The sequence below is a fragment of the Danio aesculapii genome, chromosome 8 (genome assembly GCF_903798145.1).
Source record: "Danio aesculapii chromosome 8, fDanAes4.1, whole genome shotgun sequence".
Taxonomy (NCBI): domain Eukaryota; kingdom Metazoa; phylum Chordata; class Actinopteri; order Cypriniformes; family Danionidae; genus Danio; species Danio aesculapii.
This window is the reverse complement of record NC_079442.1, coordinates 27,931,228-27,954,043: the sequence shown is the minus strand read 5'-3', so window position 1 is coordinate 27,954,043 and position 22,816 is coordinate 27,931,228. Positions and strand designations below refer to the sequence as shown.

The 22,816-nt window shown below is 34.6% G+C and overlaps 2 protein-coding genes across 6 annotated transcripts in view; one reads left to right on the top strand and one right to left on the bottom strand.

The window, feature by feature from the left end:
* Positions 1 to 43: 43 nt before the first annotated feature.
* foxp3a (forkhead box P3a) lies at positions 44 to 14,594 on the bottom strand. Of its 5 annotated transcripts, none has more exons than XM_056463566.1 (14): positions 14,512 to 14,594; positions 11,752 to 11,849; positions 6,725 to 6,889; positions 4,866 to 4,940; positions 4,642 to 4,723; positions 3,777 to 3,933; positions 3,492 to 3,599; positions 3,326 to 3,413; positions 3,132 to 3,200; positions 1,429 to 1,573; positions 1,239 to 1,315; positions 1,057 to 1,158; positions 694 to 815; positions 44 to 495 (listed from the first exon to the last, which is right to left on the bottom strand). In XM_056463566.1, exons 3-14 carry the CDS (start codon positions 6,881 to 6,883, stop codon positions 420 to 422), a joined length of 1,260 nt encoding a protein of 419 aa, XP_056319541.1. In that variant the 5' UTR covers positions 6,884 to 6,889; positions 11,752 to 11,849; positions 14,512 to 14,594; the 3' UTR covers positions 44 to 419. The 5 variants fall into 5 exon arrangements, with proteins under 5 accessions (XP_056319541.1, XP_056319546.1, XP_056319542.1 ...); XM_056463571.1 differs by having other exon boundaries at positions 3,777 to 3,888; XM_056463567.1 differs by having other exon boundaries at positions 6,725 to 6,885.
* A 2,625-nt stretch (positions 14,595 to 17,219) lies between these two features.
* Positions 17,220 to 22,816, top strand: part of si:ch211-167b20.8 (uncharacterized) — a 17,263-nt gene continuing 11,666 nt past the window's right edge. The window contains exon 1 of the mRNA XM_056463562.1: positions 17,220 to 18,272. Coding sequence (XP_056319537.1) covers positions 17,434 to 18,272 — 839 coding nt within the window. The 5' untranslated portion in view covers positions 17,220 to 17,433. The remainder of the gene's footprint in view (positions 18,273 to 22,816) is intronic.

Sequence of the window (22,816 nt, the reverse complement as noted above, 5' to 3'; positions counted from 1 at the left end):
AACAATGCTGGATTGGATTGCTTTATTTGGACAATACAGGACAATTAGTAAAAATACGATTTAAAATAAAATGTTTAACAACATATCAGCATTTATCTTATTAAATGTATTTACAAACTTTACGATATCATTAGGCAATATAGATTTATTTGTGTAATTTAATCATTATATTTGAATGGAAGATTATGACAATTTCAAACTTCCACTTTGGTAAATAATATACATTCTTACTATATGTTTGTGACACCAAACATTCAAATTAAACAAAAACTGGTCTCATAGACTGCCAGCATTTAATGTAATGTATATTTAGACTGCACATTTATGTAAACAGTGTAATTTACATCGACCTTGTTTTCAATGTATTAGCTAATAACATTAGTTGTGTTGATGAAAGTTAATCAGAGGCCATTTGGGCCTCACATCTGACAAGTTTCACCTTGTGGAGTCAGAGGAAACAGCTGAAAGGGTGCTATCCAGTCCATATCATGATCCCTGAAGTAAAAAGTAGTGTAATTTGATTTGCTCATTAATATAATTATATAATCAGAACTGCTCCCAACACCTTCATCAATAAAAGCCACTTTATCAGATCCATTCAAACAGCTGAGATGTTTTTAATTTACAGTACTAATCAGCCATCTTTAACCATCGTGTATTTACACATACAACCAATTGATTAAATGAGTTTACCTGTGTAACTTTTGACCTTTTCTTCTAAGAAATTCTTCCTCATCCACAGTCCAAACCGAACCTTTCCTTCCTTCAACACGCACAAAACACTTATGAAGGCTGAGGTTATGTCGAACCGCATTCTACACACAGACAGAGAGAAGACAAACTACTTGTACATTGAAGCTACATCTTAGTCATCCACAACATTGTAATTTCATAGTTGGGTCATCAAGTCATTCTGTCATTGACATGCTTGCGCAGCTTTTGAAAGTTTTCAGGTGTATATATACAACAGAGGCTGTGGGTTTCGGGATTGCCTTGTTTGTGGCTAATGAGTCATGGAATGACAAAAGTGTACAGTACAAACATTACATCTCATACCTTCCATGTAGCAGTGTTGTGACGGAAGTAGAAAAACATGCTGATAAACCACTGATAAATTTCTTTCAGAGTAAGCTGCTTTTCTGGGGACTTCAGGATTGCCTGATATAACGTAACATTGTTAATGTGACTGACAGGAAATAAAAAGGTAATGTACAGGATGTTAATTTAGCAATACTTACCCATCGTATCATGGAGGCGTAGGTGAAAGGTGGCCTCATGTTTGTGAATTTATAATACTCAAAGCTGGGGATAATCCCTATGGGCAGAAATAGAAAACAATAACACACACTGTGTTATGTGTGTAGAGGTATGACTGATGTTATTGAATTAAGTTTCTAAATTGGTATATGATAGTATGATTTGAATGACCTGGTATAACTTGTGAGGTAGCGATCTGCCAGTATCCTTGTGTTAGCGCATCAGTTGCTGCTCTCTCATGGTCATAAAGATCATTTGATGATGCAGGTTGCAGAAGTCCTGGCAGATGTGCCGGCTTTTCCACAATGTTGCCACCCTAAGATCAGAGGGAGAAAATTACATCAACATATCATTTTGGACATTAAATATCACCTGGCCTTCATTTGGCCCTAAAATGTAGGTAAAAACTAACCACAAATGACAACCAGAACCTAAACAGATCCCACAGTCGCGATGGCATAATTTGATTAACGGCATTAGAGCATCTGTCACTCACACAGGCTTTTGACTTGGTTTCTATAACTCTCCCTGTATTAGTTTTGTAAATTAGCTTAGGATCATTGTTCTATGGATACAAGAATACACTAGTGTGAAAATTATGAATATTATAAATATCTATGAAAAAGCAAGATTATAATCCCTTTATCAGCATACATGACAGTTAGCTTATAAGAGACTACAATATTTATTACTGTACACACCCTCCAAGCCTAATGTACCATTTTTCCTAGCGTCCATACAAATGTCCAATGTCATACCAATGTCCATAGACATATGCTTACCTAGTAAGTAATCTTGATCCCTAATTTTAAACCTAACTTTATTTAAATGGTTTTAAACAGACAATAAACTGCTTGATAATGAATTTAGCAAGTGGAGCTTCACAGCCCTCCTTCCTTATTTGTTTTCATTAAATTAAAAATTAACAGCTGGGTGTCACTTTTTGTGCTCCAGCAATGCAAATTTTCATTCCCGGGACCTGGTTGTTAATTATTTTCTCATGCAGCACATTTATTATGGCTTTTATCCAGCTTGATTAATGTTTTTTTTCTTAGTTTGAAATGCAAACAGCTAAAGGCAAAATTATTACCAATCCTGTGATTTATTTATTTAATTTTTATTCTTTTCCAAATATTTCTCTAGTGATGTTTAACAGTATTTGCTATAATATTCTTTTCTTCAGGGATGTCTTATTTCTTTTATTTTGGGTGGAATCAGTTTTTACATTTTTTTAAACAATTCAGTATTATTAGGTCAGTATTATTAGTCAACTCAGATTTTTTTTCTGATTTTCTAGAGACCAAGTGTTGTCCAATAACTTTTATATAAATATACAGCATACACTCGCCGGCCACTTTATTAGGTACACCTGTCCAACTGCTCTTTAATACATATTTCTAATCAGTCACAGCCTACTGGAGTATTGTTGCTGACCATGTCCATCCCTTTATGACCACAGTGTACCCATCTTCTTATGGCTGCTTGCAGCAGGATAGCGCGCCATGTCATAAAGCATGAATCATCTCAGACTGGTTTCTTAAACATGACAATAAGTTCACTGTACTCATATGGCCTCCACAGTCACCAGATCTTAATCCAATAGAGGATTCACCTTTGGGATGTGAATGTGAATGTGGTGGTATGAGAGATTTGCATCATGGAAGTGCAGCTGACAAATCTGCAGCAATTACGTGATGCTATCATGTCAATATGAACCAAAATCTCCAATATTTCCAGTACCTCGTTGAATCTATGTCACGAAGGATTAAGGCAGTTCTGAAGGCAAAGTGGGGTCCAACACGGTACTAGAAATGTATACCTAATAAAGTGGCCAGTGAGTGTATTTTTCTAATATAATTTAATAAAAAGCTTACCTCAGAGGTAGATTTGACATCAAGCAAGTGTAGCTGCATGGCCTGCAGTTTTTGTCTTTCTGCAGTCAACTATGCTCATAAAGGAAATATAATGCAGGGTCATAAACAAGCATCCATTTATAATCCAAGTATTATTATTATAACCTCCTGTCCACCTTTTATTTTAGTCCCTGTGACATGAGAAGTAAAGATACCTGATTCTCCATGTGCTGTACTCTGTCTTTCTGCATCCTCAGCTGGCCTATACTTCTGTCTCCAGGAGCATGGTCAGTGGAAAGGTGTCTAAATTATGAAACAGACATACTGCTATTGGATATTGCTGGATTTATTTAGTTTGTTTTAGCTAACTTTGTGTCTCACCTTAAGAAATGTCCATATTCTGTGAACACGTCTTCGCTCTTTGAGCACCCTGGCCATCTGCATTGTCCTTTAACACAGAGATAGTCACCTGAAAGACTATATGGATGTCTGCGGATAATAATAATAATAAATGCTTGATTTAGCTCAAAACATATTGCATTATATCTTATTTGTTAAAGCATAATGGATATAGACACAAGAATGTTACAAAGTGGATGTCCACATTTGCATTTCAGCACAGAGTTTATCCTAATTTGTGTTTGTTTTCTCAAACTAGATACTCACTTCCCAGTATGCTCCGGGCTGCCAGGCTGAGGGCTTGATGCATAAGCATGGATTCTGCTTTCAGACTGGCCAGTGTAAAGAGGGATGGCATCTAATGGGTCACTGTCAGGTTCTGTCTTACACACAGTGTCCACAACCCAATCATGACCACTGCATGCTGTTGAGCGTTATGACAAATTCACTTTCAGAGATGCACTTGCGGGCCACTTTATTAGGTACACCCGTTCAATTGCCTTTTATAGTAACTCAATACATTCAGGCATGCAGACATGATCAAGAGGATTTGCTGAAGTTCATCAGAAAGGGAGAAAAGGTGATTTCAGTGACTTTGAATGTGGCATGTTTGTTTGTGTGTGATGGGTTTGTCTGATATTTCTGAAACTGAAGATCTACTTGGATTTTTATGCACAACCATATGTAGGGTTTACAGAAATTAGTCAGAAAAAATTAAATATTAAGTGAGCGGCTTTGTTTTGAAAAGCTTTGTTGATGACAGAAGTCAGAAGAGAATGATCAGACTGGTTTGAGAAACACAACAACACATCAAACCTTGAGGCAGATGTGCTGCAGCAGAAGAGCACAACAGTGGCACTCTTAACAGCAAAAAAACAGGAAACTCAGGCTATAATAAACAATAGCTCACCAACAGAAGAATATTAAACGGTTGCCTGGTTTGATGAGTTTCAATTTCTGGTGTGACATGATGAAAACAGAATTTGGTGTAAAAATATGAAAGCATTCAATATAAAGCGTAAAATGGTGCAGGTACAACAGGGTGTTCATCCCAGTACTAGAAAGTGTACCTAATAAAGTGGCTGTTGAAAGTAAATAGTTTCCTATATTGAATAATCTACAGAAGCAGTACCTTGTGGGAAAGGCTGGTTTCCTTTACGTAGCACTGATGGTCTGTGTTGTCTAAAATATTTGCTTGTACTTCCACTGGCACTCTAGGCAAAGGCAACAGAAACACATCAAGGTTCATGTTTTAGATCAAATTATGCTACATCTTACAGTTTTTAATTTGTTTTCCATTCTTTGTGATCATTTAGTGTTGATTTGAAAGTGAAACCTCTTACGACTGGACTGTACCTGCTTTTGTAGACTGGAATTCTGATTGCGAGACGAACCCAAGCCTCTGAGATCACCCTCCAAGGCAACAGATATCTTTGAAATCCCAAAAAACACAATTTTAAGCATTACAGCACTTGCATACACTTTTCATGATAATGTGCTACTTGAGTTGGGAAGTGTAAAAATTTGAGGAATACTTTTTGCAGCATTCTTACAGCTTTTCCAAAGTCAAATGTAAGCACTCCTCAAGAACTTTCCAGCTGCGTTTTCAAACTATTCCAGCACTTTGCAATTGTAGCAAACTACATTTTTTATGTAAATACATCACTTTATATCAAATACTATAGTATAGTATAGTATAGTATAGTATAGTATAGTATAGTACAGTATAGTATAGCATAGCATAGTATAGCATAGCATAGCATAGCATAGCATAGTAAGGAATTTTTTTGATGGCATGTTACCCCCAAGGCAAACATTAAATTACTATAATTAACTCTCTTAAATGTGTCATCATTCATTCATTCATTCATTCATTCATTCATTTTCTTTCAGCTTAGGTTATGATCGCTGCTGTGGGTTGCCACAGCGGAATGAGCTGTCAATTACTCTGGCATATGTTCTACGTAGTACTGGGATTAGACAAACTTGTGAACCCCCAGTACTGGGTAACACCCACGCACTTTCTCATTCACACACACACACACACACACACACTCATGCACTACGGCCAATTAAGTTTATTCAATTCACCTATACCACATGTCTTTGGACTGTGTAGGAAATCTTTCATCTTAAATTTGTATTTATTTTAGTGTCAGGCATTGTACACCCATAAAGTGGTAATCTCCATGCATTCAGTTTAAATAGTTTATGCAGAAGGAAAATGTGTATTTAATTTTATTAAAATAGTTCATTATTATTTCCTATTTAGTAAGATCAATTATTATGTAAGGAACACAATTCCATTCTCAAGAAGTTTCAACAAAGACTATTGACCTTATTCTGGAATGCGGAAGTGCGCTCATGTTTGCGATTGTTTTTAGAACTTTCGATTCAGTTGCCTATGGGAGAAATGACTAGGAATAATAAATGGCAGAAAACTGTCAAACTGCTTGCTCTACTAGCGTGTTCATGACTAAATGTAAAAAGTAGAATATTATAATATGAAAATGTCCGTTTTCAATATGAAACAGCATAACGAGCCATTTTAATTGTCTAAAAACCAATAGAATTGAATAAGAGCGGAAGTCTTGAGCCTAAAAGATTCCAATGGCTGTGCCCGCTCATGCGTGGAGAATAAGGTCAATAGAATACACAAGACGTGTCACTCGTAGAGTTTTGAATGGGGAAAAGTGTAACGGTCAATATAGCGAATGAAGCCCCGTCTTCTAGTACAGGAGCCAATCAGCGATTGCTATAGACTGACGAGTCTCTATTGGAGAGGAATAGTCTCTAGTGTGATTCAAATATTTTGAAATGAAACTAAAGAGAACGTTGTAGTTTAATTTATTGTTGATTCGTAATATGAAATTTAATCGTAAGCTTGGCTGTCAATTTTGGAGAAATTGATGTCTCCCCATTCAAACACAATGCCCAAGCATACTGCCTGAGAGGTGTTTCAAAGATGGCCGCAGAGTGAAATGACTTGCCTTAAAGGGACTTTGGTTTCAAGCACTTTATCCAAAACCGAATCACTTTGCCAAACATTGAAAGCACTAGATTAAAATTCAAACATTTTCAAGGACTTCCAGCACCCATATTTTAGTTGGAACATGGATGTGAAGTCAGGCGAGAAACAGAGAACTATTATTTATTCTGTTAAATAAGATTGTTTGTGCAGTAATACAAAAAAATGACAGTTTCTGCTTCATTACCTTGGTAGCCATTGGTTTTGGTGAGGTCAGAAGAGAATTGCTTATTCTGGACTTCATCTTTATGATGGAAAAGGTAGCACAGTCTTCATCTTGGAACAGATGTTGGTGACTACTCCTGTTATCACCACCTCTGTGTGTTCCAGCACCATTAAGAAGCATTCCTACCTACATAGATATAAGCAGGAAGGCACAAATGACTTTTATTAACCATACTACTAAGTTCTGAGTGAAATGAATCAACCTCCAAATACTAACACAAGGTATTTCCTGCTTAGATAGCTTCACCTTTTGCTTTGTTTCCAAAAATAGTATAATTATACATTAATAAATGAAATGGGGGTTGTTTTTCCTTTTCTTGTTTCACATTTGCAGGTGCTTTCTGAACATAAACCACATTTCACATTGAGCAGGGACCAAGAGGTCAGGAAAGCGGAGGTGGGCCCCACATATTTTTGCAAAAACATCATTTGCATATTCTGTGAAACAAACATTTTTTTTAGTTAAATACAGGATCTATATTTTAACACTTCATGAATGCACTGGAAATTAAATATGTTCATGCAAATAATAGAATTACATAATATTTGCATGTTTGAAATCCAGTTCGATTTGCGAGTGTTATAATAAATTGGTTATAAATAGAAATAAAAATGCAATTATACAGATTGCAACAGCACATTTAAGTAATTTGACCATTGTAGTACAAAAGTAATCATTTTAAGATTTTCTTTGTTGCTTTCTATAACCTTAATTTCACTTTTTACCTCCACAGTTCACAGAAATGCTAAAGTGGCTGTAGGTTTACTTTTTACAATATTTCTTAAACTTGTATTATTTTTTATTATATTTTTAAATGTAATTGTTGCAATTTGTTCTCATTATTACTATTCAAAATATTAAAAAGTTGTGATTTGCTTCAATTTGATGCTTAATTATACAAAATTGAGAAATTCCCCACAATTGGTCTGATTCTTAAAACCCAGGATGGACTTATAGCAAGGATGTTGCACACATAACTTCTGAGAAATATATATATTTTTTTTAAATCTTCATTTTTGGATTTTAGAGCACCATTTCATTGCGGTTTTCTGAAACTGTTTAAGAAGTCATGTGTTGCTTATTCTCTTTGACATTTCACATTAACCACATCAAATGTAGGATAAATGTCATTTTTTCACCTGGGGGGGGTTTCCAAGCAAGCATCTAGATGTGATCAGAAGGAGACTTAATAGGTGCTGAATAGTAAAAACATTTTATTTTTTATTGTTTTTAAATGATGCATATTGTATGTTAAAAATTATCAATTTTATGCATCACATTTCCAAAAGGAGTGTAATCACATTACTTTTAATATAGCTCTGAATTTAGACGAATTATCAGAGGTTTACACACACTGAAAAAAAGACATTTGCTGTTTGTTCAAACTACTTCTTTAAATTGAGCTGAAACAAAAAAATTCTTTAGGACAACTTAATTGTTTTATGTTTAATCCTCTTAAATTTGCAAAATTTAACTTAATTGATTTGTGTTGAGATGACATGAAGTAATTGTGTGGAACCCAGCATTTTGTACAGAGTACACACTGTAAAAAGTGATTAGTTACTTAAAGTGAGAAAATCAATTGCCTTAAAAGCAACAAGCTGACTTTACAAAAATACTGTAAGTAAACCCATTGTAACTTGGAACTGTTCAGTTGACTTAATTTTTGTAATTATGTTAATAAGTTAAGTTACTCACTTTTAAAAATAAAAGTAAACTAATCACTATTTCATTACACCTTTATTACAGTATATTTGTTTTTTTCCTAGCTTTTCTGTATCTGGCAAAATGACAGTGACTAAAATAAATCTGCTCTTCCAGATTCCAGTGTGTCTTCTAAATTCAGTACAGGCTAAAATTGCAGATTTTATAGACTTAATGATGCACCAGACATGTAATATTGTAATAACTACAGTAATTATTTGAAAACAAATGTGCTACAATAGTCTGACACTGTAAAAAGGGATTAGTTGACTAGATTAGTTGAAAAAAAAGTGAGTTACAATGGGTTTACTTACATTATCTTTGTAAAGTCAACTTGCTGCTTTTAAGGCAATTGGTTTTCTCGCTTTAAGTAACTAACCACTTTTTTACAGTGCACTCAGAAAATGACATTTTCTGTTTGAACAAACTACACTGAAAAAATTATTCAAAGATGATTCCTTGGATTTACTCAATTTTTTTACGTTAAGTGGTTGTAAACAATTTATTTGGGCTGAATTTAAACAAACAAATTAAGTTGAACATTGCTCAATTTAATTTGTTTGTTTAAATTCAACACAAATAAATTGTTTGCAACAGTTTTGCATGCAACACTTTTTTTTCAGTGTACTTATTTAAATTGAGCTAAAACAACACAATTCTTGACTTTTTTGGGGCAAAAACCTAATTGTTTTATGGTCAATCCACTTAAATTGACACAAACCGTTTGTGTAGAACCCACAATATTTTAGTGTAAGGGGTGTAATTTTTGGTTCTTTACATTTTAGTAGTTCTCAGTGTTGTTGTCATTGTAATTAGTGAATGCGCACCAATTATTTTTCCTCAGAGAGTTGATATTGATAAGACCGGGATTATTCAAGGCAATGAAACTCATTATTCATCTCTCAGTCTGAATACAGCCTTCTCTCAGTTCCATTCACCAAAATTAATCCATCAAGATATGACAACAGTCTGGACTGACAGTTTCAAGTTTCATTTTGAAATCGCAATACTTTAGAAACTCCTCTATTCAGTGAAGTCAGTTTTAACTTTCATGTTCTTCTGTGGAATTTATAGTCACAACGATAATTATTAGATCTGAGCTGTGAGTCACCTGACCTCAGCGTGTCGGTATGAATGCTAATGCTTTCAATCTACAGAGATGTGGAATTAAACCTGAAACCTGTAATTAATGATTAAAACAACAATTACAAATATGGAACACAAAGTGCATTCTGTCCTCAATGCTCTCCCACAAACATACAAATTTCATTCTGACTCACTTTTTTCCATTTCTCTGGGCTATACCCACTCATTTACGCTTACATTTCTCTGAACAAGCGATATGATAAAAATCAAAGACCAGGATATTTAGGGTATGTACTGTACTGTACTGTAAATTCGAGAGTAAAACGACAGTTTTGAATATCTGGGCAAACTTCGTCACCCAGTTTCGCCATCTTGGTTTATTACTGTTGATAATTATTGATTTTGGGTTTGATTTATTTACTGTTTATTTTAGGGAGTTCTAAATTAACTATCACATTAAGACATATTGCATTGTCTGCTGCAGTTGCTGAACATGTGCAAATTGAAGAAAATATAACATAATTAATAATTAAATGTCTTTTGGGGGGCATTATGGTATACAGTACGTGAAACAACCAGGTTAAGAGCTTGTCTCTTCATACAGTAATTGTGTTGCATTAGAATGCAAAAATAGCTATTCATCATTTTCTATTTAATTAAAAGGATAGTTCACCCAAATATGAAAATTCTGTCATCATTTACTCACCCTCCACTTGTTTCAAACCTCTTTGAGTTTCTTTCTCTGTTGAACACAATAGATGATCTGGTGAAAACTGGTAGATGTTAACTTAAATTGTATTTTTGTTTCCTGCTATGGATGTCAATGGCTACCAGTTTCTAACATTATTCAAAATATCTTTTGTGTTGAACAAATCAAAGTAATGAATGTAGATTTGGAACCATTGTGGGTAATAAACGATGAGTACATTTTCATTTTTGGGTGAACAAATTCACACTGCATGTGAGATGCTGACCAAAGTGAACATCAGATTACAATGCATGAGTTCTCGGGCATTCTGTGATGCAACAAACTCAGAATACATATGTTCAACTGCTGAAAATTAGTACAAAATGGCAGTGTTGATACATTTATGCAACAAAACCCAATGAAGTTTGTTCCTTTTGTTGAAGACTGTCAGTTTAGCGCCAATCACTGTCCTTTATAAAAAAAAAACTGTATAGAATATATCCAATATCTGCCAATCAAGTTATCAACAATATTTTGAATATAATAATAATTACCAGCTTATTGTATGAATCAGAAGAGTAATATCAAGGTGTCTATACACTTAAAAACAAAGGTTCTGAAATTGGATTCTTAGCAATGATCCTGTAGAAGAACCATTTTGGTTCCCCCCCAAAAACTGAACAGCTTTACAAGTATAACAGTTTCTGGGTTTTAAAAAATGCACAGTACGTTTTACGGAGCGTTTGCCTGCTCTAAAGAAATGGAAAATGTCTTTGAATTTTAAAGGTTCTGTATGGAACCATCAATGCCAATAATGAAAACAAATTTTACACATGTTAAAACAACATATTTAAAATGTTAAACATAAAATTAGGTGATCCAGTCCCTAAGTGATACGGTTTATTTCACAATTACACCTAACTAAAGCTATTAAACTCAAAACTGCAAAATCTTAGCGATTTCCTTTTAGTACTGTTTGTTCGCAAGTTGTTTTGAAGACCATGGGGCACCGATACTTTTAGGAATGCCTGAAATGAACTGTTTCATTTGATAAAAATCATAGTGCAAGATCAAGAACTGTTAAAAAAGTAAATAAATAAAAATACATTTAGAACAACTAAAAAATTTACTCAAGCCAAAAAAATCGTTCCTGATATGTAGTAGATGTTTGTTTTCACAAAAATAAATTGCAATAGAATTTTTAAAAACAACATTTAGAGAGCCATTACTTATATTAGCAACTTGATTTGTTGGTAACAAACTTGAGGCGTCGACCTTCTTTTTTTGTTTAGTTTTTTTTCTCTCGAAAATGTCGCACCTACTCATTTTCTCCCCAATTCTCAGATACACAAGAAGTGTATTTTTAGTTTTGTAACTTACCCTTTACATCGGTCTGTGAGATGATCCTCCTATAGTATGGAACATTGATTTCATAGGTAGTAGTTTAGCTAACACATGATGGAATTGCTATCATAACTACAGGATCTCTGTAGAAGAAAGGATGTTTTACCTCCCACACCTTTCTTTGTCTGTCGCCCTTTTCCTTGAGACTGTCACTCTATATGTTCTTTAGCTTTTCTTCCCTCAGCAACGGGGTTTGTGGTGCATCTGAGCAGGAAAGAAAGACCAAACACTGAGTCTGACTTTGTGCACAGACCTCATTTTGCATCTACACTTTAGGAAAAAACACAGTTTGGTTGCTAGTTTGCTTTATGCTAAACTTGTTGTCACGAAAAGAAAAAAAAAACTAGGGCAAAAAATTATGTGACAAGAACGTTTTATTTAAATAGATTTTAGAACTTTTAATTTTGTTAGTTATACAAAGTTTAACCTAGTAATTTAGTCAGTTTGAGATGTTGAGATAACTAAAAATTAAGTTAATAACTAAAAATAGTTTTTACAGTTACGTAAGTGTTGTACATCAATCTAAATTTCCAAAGCTATTTTGTGTGTAATAAAAGGCAATATAAAAATATATATGAGATTATTTTAATCAGTCAAAATATTGACATTTAAAATCTGTTTAATCACTGTTTGAATTGTTTAATCTTGCTTCAAATCATCCATTGATTAATAAATGATTATTAAATAACTATGTAAAAGTAAAAGCAGGATGTTTTCTGAGTGTCGGAAATTGACAAAAAATTGTGCACATTTGATGATGCAATGCTGTGAGTCAATCGTAATCATAACTTAATACCAGATTTAACAAATTAACCATTTCATATCCAAACACTGCTGTCAATTATCTAGAAAATGCAAAATATTAAGAAACAAATAGCAAAAGTATTTATAATATATTGTATATTAAGCATTTAAATGATGAAATTTTAAATCTTATTTCTTTTATGCAATCAGGTTAAAGGGAAGTAAAAAAAAAAAAAGACTCACCTGCTGGGCAAGTGTCGGATGCATGCGATGAATGAGCAATTAGAGTGATCTGGAAAATGTTCAGGTCACCCCTTTTATAATGTTTAGCTTGACATTCAGCGGAAAATAGACACAGTTTCCCTACTGGGTGTTGGTGTGTGTGTTTTCAGATTGTATGTGTGTATTTATAACTGCTAGTCAGACTGTCTTCACACTTCTTCAGAAATTATGTGGCATTTTGCTATTTCTGTTTCCTATTTTAGAAACTTATTGCAGCAGAATACCTTTTTATTTTCCTGAGTGATTTCTGATGGGATTTTACGCTTACATTTTTCAGCAATATTTGGCTTTTCTATTGCTTTGAATCTGATCATGTTTTTTGCATTGCTTAAAAGTGCTTTACAATCTAAACAATTTTTACAAACTATCCCTTGGATGTTGAGGTGTTAAATCCCAAAACCATCCTAATTATTGCAGAGAGTTTGCATGTTTTGTTTGCAATATATAGTTCCAATATGTATTTCATATATTTTAAAACATACTATTTATAACTAAAAAAGTTATTTTGATGGACCAAATCTTCCATTTCTGATTAAATAACAGATTAAATTACAAAAATATAAATTATTAAATAGCACTTAACATTATTTATGTAAGTTTAAGGCACATGATGCCTATTTCACATCAAAATCTGGTAAAGTCCATTCCGGAAGACCGGAAAATGAGATTACAAAGAAAATAACCTATTACGTGTTCGGAAAGTCCGTTTTCTGGGTGTGTGTGTGACGTTGTATTCGGATTCTGGGGGGAGACTGAACATATGTACATGTCGATAGCATGTGTGTCGATTAGAATAACGCAGAAAAAAACATCCTCATCCTGTGGTTGAAAAGGTTATTTGAGTGTTTTTGAACAAATTGTTCTACAATAATGACACTCCCAAGCGCATGTACAGTAATGCAGACTTGCAAACCTTTTTTTTTAAACCAGCTAATACAATAAAATAAAAAAATAACATTTAAAACCATTTATGAAGATGAAAAGCGAATAGATTGTTTAAGCATGCGTTTATTAATGGGCAGATCAAATACAAAAAAACAAACAAAAAAAACTGTGATATTTAGGGTCATATTTTATTAAGTCTGAAAAAATTAGGAACTTTACATAATATGAAATATATATGGTTTACATTTTTATTGTTTATAAACATGCATAGACAAACATTTCTGCTTATACCTTGAAACTATGTTTCTAAACCATTTATATTCATATTTCAAACCCATATGAATTATTAAAGGATTGATTTTGAAAAGAAAAAGAAAACTGGAAAAATAAACTAAATTGTTGTCTATAAAATATTTCAAATGAAACATTTCCTCTCTGTAAACTAAAATGTAATCCTAATATTTCCACACATTGAATACATTATACCTTCATATACAACATTGTTGTATGCTTGTCAGTTTAAACATCTTATAAAATTATATAAGCCATGAATAGACAAATAATGAAACAAAACTACTTAGTTTGAACATTTTCTTTATTATTTGTCTTCATGTGACTTTATATAACTATGTATATCTTTATATAACATCACATTGTATTTCATAAAGGGTATTTGCTACTTTTTTACTCCAGGTTTGAATATAGCAATAAAAACAATAGCTGGTCTATTTGAAAGATTTTTGCCATATATTTGAGTTGTAAACGCTGTTAAACCCACATTCTCACTTTGTTTTATTATGTCTGAACATTTTTAAGCCAAAGAGCTTGTTTGTAAATTTTCAACCAGTTCTGAGCAAAAATACATCCTTCTTCCTTTTAATTGTTATTATATAGCTAGTATTTCCTGATAAACATAAGGATGCTTTCAAATCATGATTAATCTCTAACACAATACCTGACAACAATGGGAAGAGCTTTACTGATTGCAATCTCCATCATAGACTCCTTTTTTCGATCTTCTTGATTTTTCAGCAAACCTAAACAGTGGGAGGAAAAAGACAAGTTAGAATACAATCTAACTGAAGCTGTCAGTCAAGTCAACATTCAGTGTAAAGAGTCTGAAAGTTTTACAGCAGCTTAAGTCATCTTGAGTATGTACCTGCGCTAATGATTTAGACAAATATAGATGTAGTAGATCCAGAAAATAAGATTAAATATCAAAGCAAACTGTAATGTGTTGTCATTTTTTTAATTAATGTTTTCTGTCATATTGTTAATGTAGCAATATATAATAAGCTGTAGGTTATAGCAAAAGAATTTTTTGTATGTTCTGAAATATGATGGAATTGCCTCTTATTACGGTTATGAAATAGTTTGACAACAAGCAGGAAATGTTCATGGCCAATGACATCCCCACACTGAAACGGTCTATTCAACATCATTCTTAAAGTCTGTTTTATGAACTGTGAGTTTATTTTAAAATACCGTCAGCTTTTTTGTGTTTAAGGACTAAATGTTATTCATGGCTAGACATAAAGGGTTATGAATGCATTCCTGGTTTCTCACTATACGCAGCAAGTCCAATCCCTGATGCAGCACTTGTTGCATATATTGATTTCACTATATTAAGCAGGATTGATTGCTCTGTCTAAGGGTAAAAATAGCTTAGTAATCGATAACTTTAAACACTATCGGTCTGTAATCGAGCGCTTTCTTTCTTGCCGTTTGATCTTGTTCTAACAATAACAAGCTATAGCTGACCTAATAAAAGCAGTTGCATCTCAAAAACCACTGATTGAATTACGCAATAAGAAATGTATTTTAAGGGACATCATTTGTCTGTGAAAATCTTGTTTGGAAAAATTGTTGGTCTAAAATAATATTGAACATTATATGTGCCTGTTTCCCCAAAGGGGCTTAAATTGGGGATTGTTCACCCATTTTTTTCATTATTTATTCATTTTACTCATCCTTCACTTATTCCAAACCTGTTTAATACCAAAGAAGATATTTTGAAGAATGTTGGGTAAAAAACAGCCATTGACTTTCATCGTATTTTTGTACCTACTATGGAAGTCATGTGGAAAATAATTGTCTACTATGGAAAATAATATGATTACCACTTGAGTGTGAGTAAATAGTGTGGAAATCTTCATTGAAATGCTATAACTGTTTGGTTAAAACTTTGACTTTGAAAAACACTAATATAATTATTAGTATTTCCTAAAAAGAAGTGTTTGTATAAAATGCATTTTAAAATAGTGTAAAAATGGCTGGAAACTTCTTTGAATAGTTCTAATAATGCCAGAGAGCACAATATGATTTAGCAAAAATGCACTGTGTTGTATAAATTTGCCTGTATATGTCTTTTCCCATGAGCAGCTCATAATAAGTGTTTTCAATGTCTCATCACGACTCAAACTGCAGTAAATGCTGAACTCAATCTTTACATGTGTTGAGATTTTAATCATTTATAACTTTCATTGCAGCACTCTGGTTTAATGTGACACCAAAGAAAGAATAAACTAATATCCATTGTTACAGTGTTGTGCGAAATAAACCCTCTTCTGTGAAAATGTAAATAATTATGACAAAATATGAGTGATTATAATGCATCCCTTAATACATCAGGTTTCCATGGAGCATCAGTGAGGTTTTGAACCTTTTTAATAGTGTAATAGAGTCCCTCGATTGTCCTCGATATGAAAAAATGGATCTCAAAATCACACAGGCGTTGCTAGAAAGGGTTCAAATATGCAAAATATGCTGGAAGACTGAAGAATCTGCAGGACAAGGAGGATTTTTCTGAAGAACGGAAGCAGTTTAACTGTTCAGAACAAACAAGGCACTCATTAATGACCATTAAAAAAAACCTAACAGTATTAAAAGCCAAGGGTTCACAAACTGTAGCAGGGGGTTATTTGAATTATTTCAGCTATTTTTCCTTCCTTGTGGACTATATGTAATCATGTTTTCTGTAAAATGCTTTACTCAGGAAAGAGCTAAAAAAAAAAAAAACATTGTTTGATCGCTCTTATTTTGTCAAATATTTTCACATTTTTACAGATTCTGCAAGGGGTTCCCAAACTTTTGTATAACACTGTATAAAAAACAATTAGCTGTTTTATAATATCTAATGCATATTTATTATAATATAAATATACACTTATTGTAATATAAAGTCAATAATATTTATTATAATAATAATCATATCATGTTTATCTTCGTAAATGTGTTATGTTTAAATAAACATATAATGAAATATTAATTTTAATGGACAATGAAACTAGTTAAAAAAAACATGTTAAGCATGTAAATTATTATTTTAATTAACAACACAGACAACAATTTAAGAGAACTTATTTGTTTTAGACCTACTAGAAAGATTATAACATTAATACATAATACATGATTGTAAAAAGAAAATAGGCCAAATAATTAGTTACTGAGGAGATGATAAAAAATTATTATTAATATTGAAGTACCATTAGGTGATGAAGTGTTTTTGTTTTGTTTTACTTTTGCATTTATTATGATAAAGAATGATTATTCTCACAACGAACCCCAAGAGCGTGTCTTTAAACTTTAAATAGCCGAGGGGGGCGTGTGCGGTTTGGAGCGACCAACGGGAGCTCGGTGGGAGGGATAATCCAGCAGAACCCGTCTTCCTACTGACCTCTGGAAAACCATGGACGATCTTCCTACTAAATTTAGACATTTATTCGCGTGTGTGCAGTATGAGATTCAAACCGCGGTTCTCGTTTGTGTCAATGGTTCAGGCCTAGATCGGTCGATGCGAGGACGGTTACGGACCCTAGCGGGTCTCTAGTGGCACTATGTACAGCAGCGCAATCTGACAGCAGCAGAAACAGACGCAATGGCGCAGGGAAATAACAACAATTTCCTAACTATTCCCTCACAACAGGGTCTTTTCAAGACGGTTAGAGTCGACCGTTCTGAAGACAACAGTAACGATGAAGATGAAGAAGAAACAGAGGAAGACGTCCGGCTTATACCGAGGTCTTCCCCCGTTCCCAGGAAGCGAGGTTCGTCCATCGCGGATGAAACCGCCGAGTACATGCGAATTCGTCTCGCGTTAACAGACAGAAGAGTCTCGTTTGTAGACAGTACGGGAGGCGAGCTGGCTGATGTCAGAATGTTTGTCCCGTTTGATTCAGACGAAGAGGACAATTCAAGATGGGAAGAAGAGGAGGCGAAATACCGTAAAGCCTACAGCGAGCCCACTTACCGTCTGTGGCCGGAGTTCCAAGCGCTCACCGGCCCGGAGCTCTTGCTCGCGGTCCACACCAACAAGCTGGAGGTAGACAGCGTGACACCTGTACCAGATGAGCCTCTCTCATTCGACGTGGTCATTCGTGTGCTTAACATTTCTTTTCACAAATCAGTGTATGTCCGGTCGACTATGGACGGTTGGATCAATCACTTTGATTACCCAGCCGAGTACGTCTTGGACTCAAACGACGGCGAAACGGACAAGTTCTCCGCGAAGCTGTCTTTTGCTCCACCGTACCTGTTCAACGGAGCACGTATTGATTTTGTTGTGCGCTATGAGACGTCAGATGGAGAGTTTTGGGCGAACAACTCTGGAAGGAATTATTCTGTAACTCTCCTGCAGTCTTATGAAGAAGACTCGGTCCAGACTTGCACGGCGGAGAAGCCAGAGCTGAGAGGAATTCTGAAACCTCCCCGGTATCGGTAAGTGGGCGTCAATAGACTTATTACAGAGGTCAAACCCTATTAAACCTATGTTTAGCCAGCTTTCAGGATTATTCTTTCTAACAACAAAGGGTTTATCCGTTTACTAAGTATAAAAACAAATATTTGAGCTATGAGAATATTTAAGATTTTTTATTTATTTTCTAAATATCACAACAATTTTTAAAAAGCGAAAACATATCCAGATTTGTCGTTATTTTTTGTCGGCCAACGATTTGCAATGGAAAAACTTCAAACCTTCAGATTTGAATATCGCCTAGTAAAGCTGGAGTGGAATACCGTATGCGGAGACGATCACGAGCATTTGTGAACGCTCCACCTGAACTCCACTCCGGCATTTGCATTTCCCACGAGAGGAGCGTAACTGGAGTGAGTGTGAGTGCTCTAAATGGCATTTAAAATGTTATACTTTATTAATACTTAAATATGACTTTGCTTGTCTGAAACGGTTATCTCTAATAATGAAATGCACTATATTGCAACTTCTAATATTGTAATTGTCAGATAGTTCATCTAAATTTTAGATTTGCAGAATTCATTCAGTGTTCACGTTTGCGTTTTTGAATTACGCATTCTTCCTTAAATCGAACCCTCAACCTTGGCGTTGCTGGCACCACACTTTACTGTTTCTACAATCTCCTTTTACAGTTTCTACATTTGTTTTCATAATTTAAAGTCTGCATATGCAGAATTTCAGTAAAATGACATACTTCCAACTGAAACGAAATAAAGATATTTTGTGTGTATCATTCCCTTGTAGCAAACTAACGGTAAGAGAGGCATGGTTAAGAATATTGTGGCTGAAGCCATCAAACTGACCTCAAGAGAGGATATCGCCACTCCATATGTGGACATAAATTAAAAATTACCAAAACAAAAATTTCAGTGGATAAACATGCACAAATTCATTGTTCACCTAAAGCAGCGGTTCCCAACAGGGGGGTCCCAGCCCACAAGGGGGCCTCAGCGAGCTCTGTGGGGGGGTCTTGTCATATTTTTTAAAAAAAATGTATGCAGTGGACAGTTAGGAGAACGATCATGTTGCCTTAGTTCCAGTGTTGCCAGATTGGGCGGTTTTGAATTTATTTTTGCAGGTAAAAAAAGACAGACGGGTAGTGAAAATTTGGGCCGTTTTGCAACGGCGTGCCCGCAAGCCCCAGTCTGCCCTCATACACCTGTTTTGATCTCCCAAAGATGCCACAGCCCCCGTTCTTCGCATACATATGCTTAGAACAGTGTAGAAACGCTTGTAATCTCCCACCCCGACACGACATCTTACTTCAGACCGAATATTCAAAGTGTCGTGGTAAACAATATAGGGAGTGTGTCACAAGTTGTCACTGAATGAATGTGTGAATATAAAACCAACTTTACCTTAATAACTTACACTTTCACGTTTCATTCTGAGCATTCAGTGTCCGCAGTTTAACCATATGTAACTGTTTTTGCTGAAATTATTTCTGCAATCAAAAACGAGTAATGTGTATGATTCAGCATAGCGTGAACCATCTGATAAAACATGAGAACTGCAGAGTCCAGCATTTATAATTACGTCGTTACTTCATTCAGCTCCCTTTTAGCCAAAGACGTCTGCAGTTAGCACTAAAGCAGTGTAGTGTATGGTAAAAGTTAAGTTTTCTATTTTTGGACTTTAGAATTTGGCATCCTACCGCACAACACAACATCTTTACTATCGCAGCCTGTGTTTTTTTGCAACCGGGGACCCGTGTGACGTCATGTGTGACGTAGGTTGGTAATTGGTCTATTGATTGTTGGGCGGCGCTTTTTGCTTTTCAGCAGTTTTTCGACAGCTTTTGAACTGGAAACAGTCAGCAACATCTGGCAACACTGCTTAGTTCATTTTATCCCCTGGCTGACCTAAAAAAATTGACAAATTTGTAATTTGTCCTCCACAAGAAAGTCTAATGCTAATGACCCAAGCATACTGGACCCAGGTGAGGAAGCTCCAAACATCTTGGGTCGCAGCGCTAGCAATACTGGAAACACGAAATGCAGGAAATACCAAGATAGTCACCTAAACTATGATTTTATTCCATTTTCTCGAAGCAAAGAGTCCCTGACCCAGCCACAGTGTATTATCTGCACCAAACTTCTTGCTAACAAATGCACGAGGCTGTCTAAATTAATCAGACATTTGCAGACGACTCATTCTCAATACAACGACAAGCCCAGTGCATTTTTTGAGCGCAAGGCAAAAGAATTGACACACACCCAAAATGAGATGAGGGACATCACAGCTACTGATAAGAAACTTTTTTAACAATTGGCAACTATATAGAGCCAATTTAAAGACCAAAGGCGTACATTTTTCAGTTACAAATGGCCTACTGATGTTTTGCTTTTATATTTTACATTAGGCCATTATTTGTGCATAAACATATCTACTGTAGATATAGTAGTAAACATACCGTTTGTTTGAAAAAAATTTTTTGTCATCCTTGCTGCAAATTTATATGATTGATAGTATTATTAAATGTTGACGAGGGCCTTACAATATTTTCCAGAGGAAAAAGGAGTTTCAGGCAAAAATGCTGTGAACCACTGACCTAAAGAACAACGGTGTTTCCTAAGGCTGCATGATATTGGAATAAACTGACATTGCAATATTTTCATTAACTGTGACCTACGTTTGAAGTCAGACCCCCCCCCCCCCCCTTGAATTATTATTATTATTATTTTTTTTTTGTTTTTTGTTTTTTTATATTTCCCAAAATATGTTTAACAGAGCAAGGAAATTATCACAGTATGTCTGATAATATTTTTTCTTAAGGAGTAAGTCTTATTTGTTGTATTTCATTTTTCAATTTTTTAAAAAACATTTTAAGGTCAAAATCATTAGCCCCTTTAAGCTATATTTTTTCAATAGTCAACAGAACAAACCATCATTATACAATAACTTGCCTAATTACCCTATCCTGCCTATGTTAACCTAATTAACCTGGTTAAGCCTTTAAACGTCATTTTAAGCAGTATAAAAGTGTCTTGAAAAATAGCTAGTAAAATATTATTTACTGTCCTCATGGCAAAGAGAAAATAAATCAGAAATGAGTTAATAAAACTATTATATTTAGAAATGTGTTGAAATCTTCTCTCTGTTAAACAGAAAATGGGGAATAATAATTCAGGGGGGCTAATTATTCTGGCCTTAACTGTATATTGGGATAGAAATGCAATTTCACCAGATGACTCGAAGAGCCTGTAAAGAATTCATAATTTTAGATCGGTTGGAATGATAGGGCAGCATATTTGCATAAAATATCATTTTAAAAATTCATAGAAACGCATGCAAATAAACTTTCACTTGAAGGTTAAAAAGTGAAATTACTCTACTATGTTGTTAACTGTAATGTCTGGTTAACTCTAATCCCAACTACAATGCAGATCCCTGTGATGTTACTATTGTTGGATCGCACATTGCGATTTCAATGCTGAAATAATATATTGTGCAGCCCTAGTATCTGCTACCAAAGTTTTGATTTCACACAGAGTTTATTAATAAATCACCATTGATACTTTTCTGCAGCATTTCCTTGATTCACCTTAAAGTCAGCATGCGCTGAAAGTTAAGATTGTCTTTTCGCCCCATATCGTGGTGTACATCCAATTGAACAATTGAAATAAGAAAAAAAAGTTGGGCGGTGTGTTATTTTGTCTTTTGGAAATCGATTGGATTGTTGGAAGATGGTTGTTGCCAACAAAATGGACAAAAGCAGGGCAGAAACAAGACAGGCGCTGATTGCCCTCCCTAAAGGCATTCCGTGTGACCAGAAATGAAGAAAAGTCATTTTGAGTGGGGAGGGAAGGTTATGTTATTTGATTAAAAATGAGGGCAACATTACAATTTTTAAAAATAATAAAGTGCACTGATACAGGAGAAACAAATACTATGGAAGTCAACTACAAGTTTGAACACAAGATGAAATTGTTGCAATGATTGACTGTAGCATTAGTAAAATTGTGTTGAATTTTACAGGCCCCATTTAAAGTATAGTTGACCTGAAATGAAAGATTACTCACCCTGTTCGGTTTCTTGTGGAACACAACTGATGTTTTAAAGAATAGTAGTAACTGTAGTATTCTTTGATCGGAAAGTAGGAAAAAGTCAATGGCAGCCAGTTTCCAACAGTCTTCAAAACCATCTTTTCTGCTAAACAAAACAAACTCTGTAAGGTTTGGAACAGGTTGAGGGTAAATTAATGATGAGAGAATTTTCATTTTTGGTTGAATATCTCTTTAAGCATACTAACTTAGACATCCATGACAATCTGCACACTGTCTGTGAGATGTAATTTTCATCATCAAGATTGCCCATGGATGTTACAGCTAAAGCAGTAAGCAAATGATGATGTAGACCGAGTCAACTAGGAACTAGTGCACATGTGTCTCATCCATCCATGTTCATTCATGCTGGATTACGCTGTGCAGACATGGCTCTGTGTGTGAGATGAAATTAAAAAATTGGACAAACACCGAAAAAAGTATACCAAGGACTTTATATCACA

Coding starts and splice junctions, on each gene's coding strand:
- foxp3a (XM_056463566.1), bottom strand. CDS start 6,883: ATGCTTCTTAATGGTGCTGGAACACACAGAGGTGGTGATAACAGGAGT. Junction 1,159..1,238: donor ACGCCTCCATGATACGATGG/GTAAGTATTGCT, acceptor ACGTTATATCAG/GCAATCCTGAAGTCCCCAGA. Junction 816..1,056: donor ACAACACTGCTACATGGAAG/GTATGAGATGTA, acceptor GTCTGTGTGTAG/AATGCGGTTCGACATAACCT.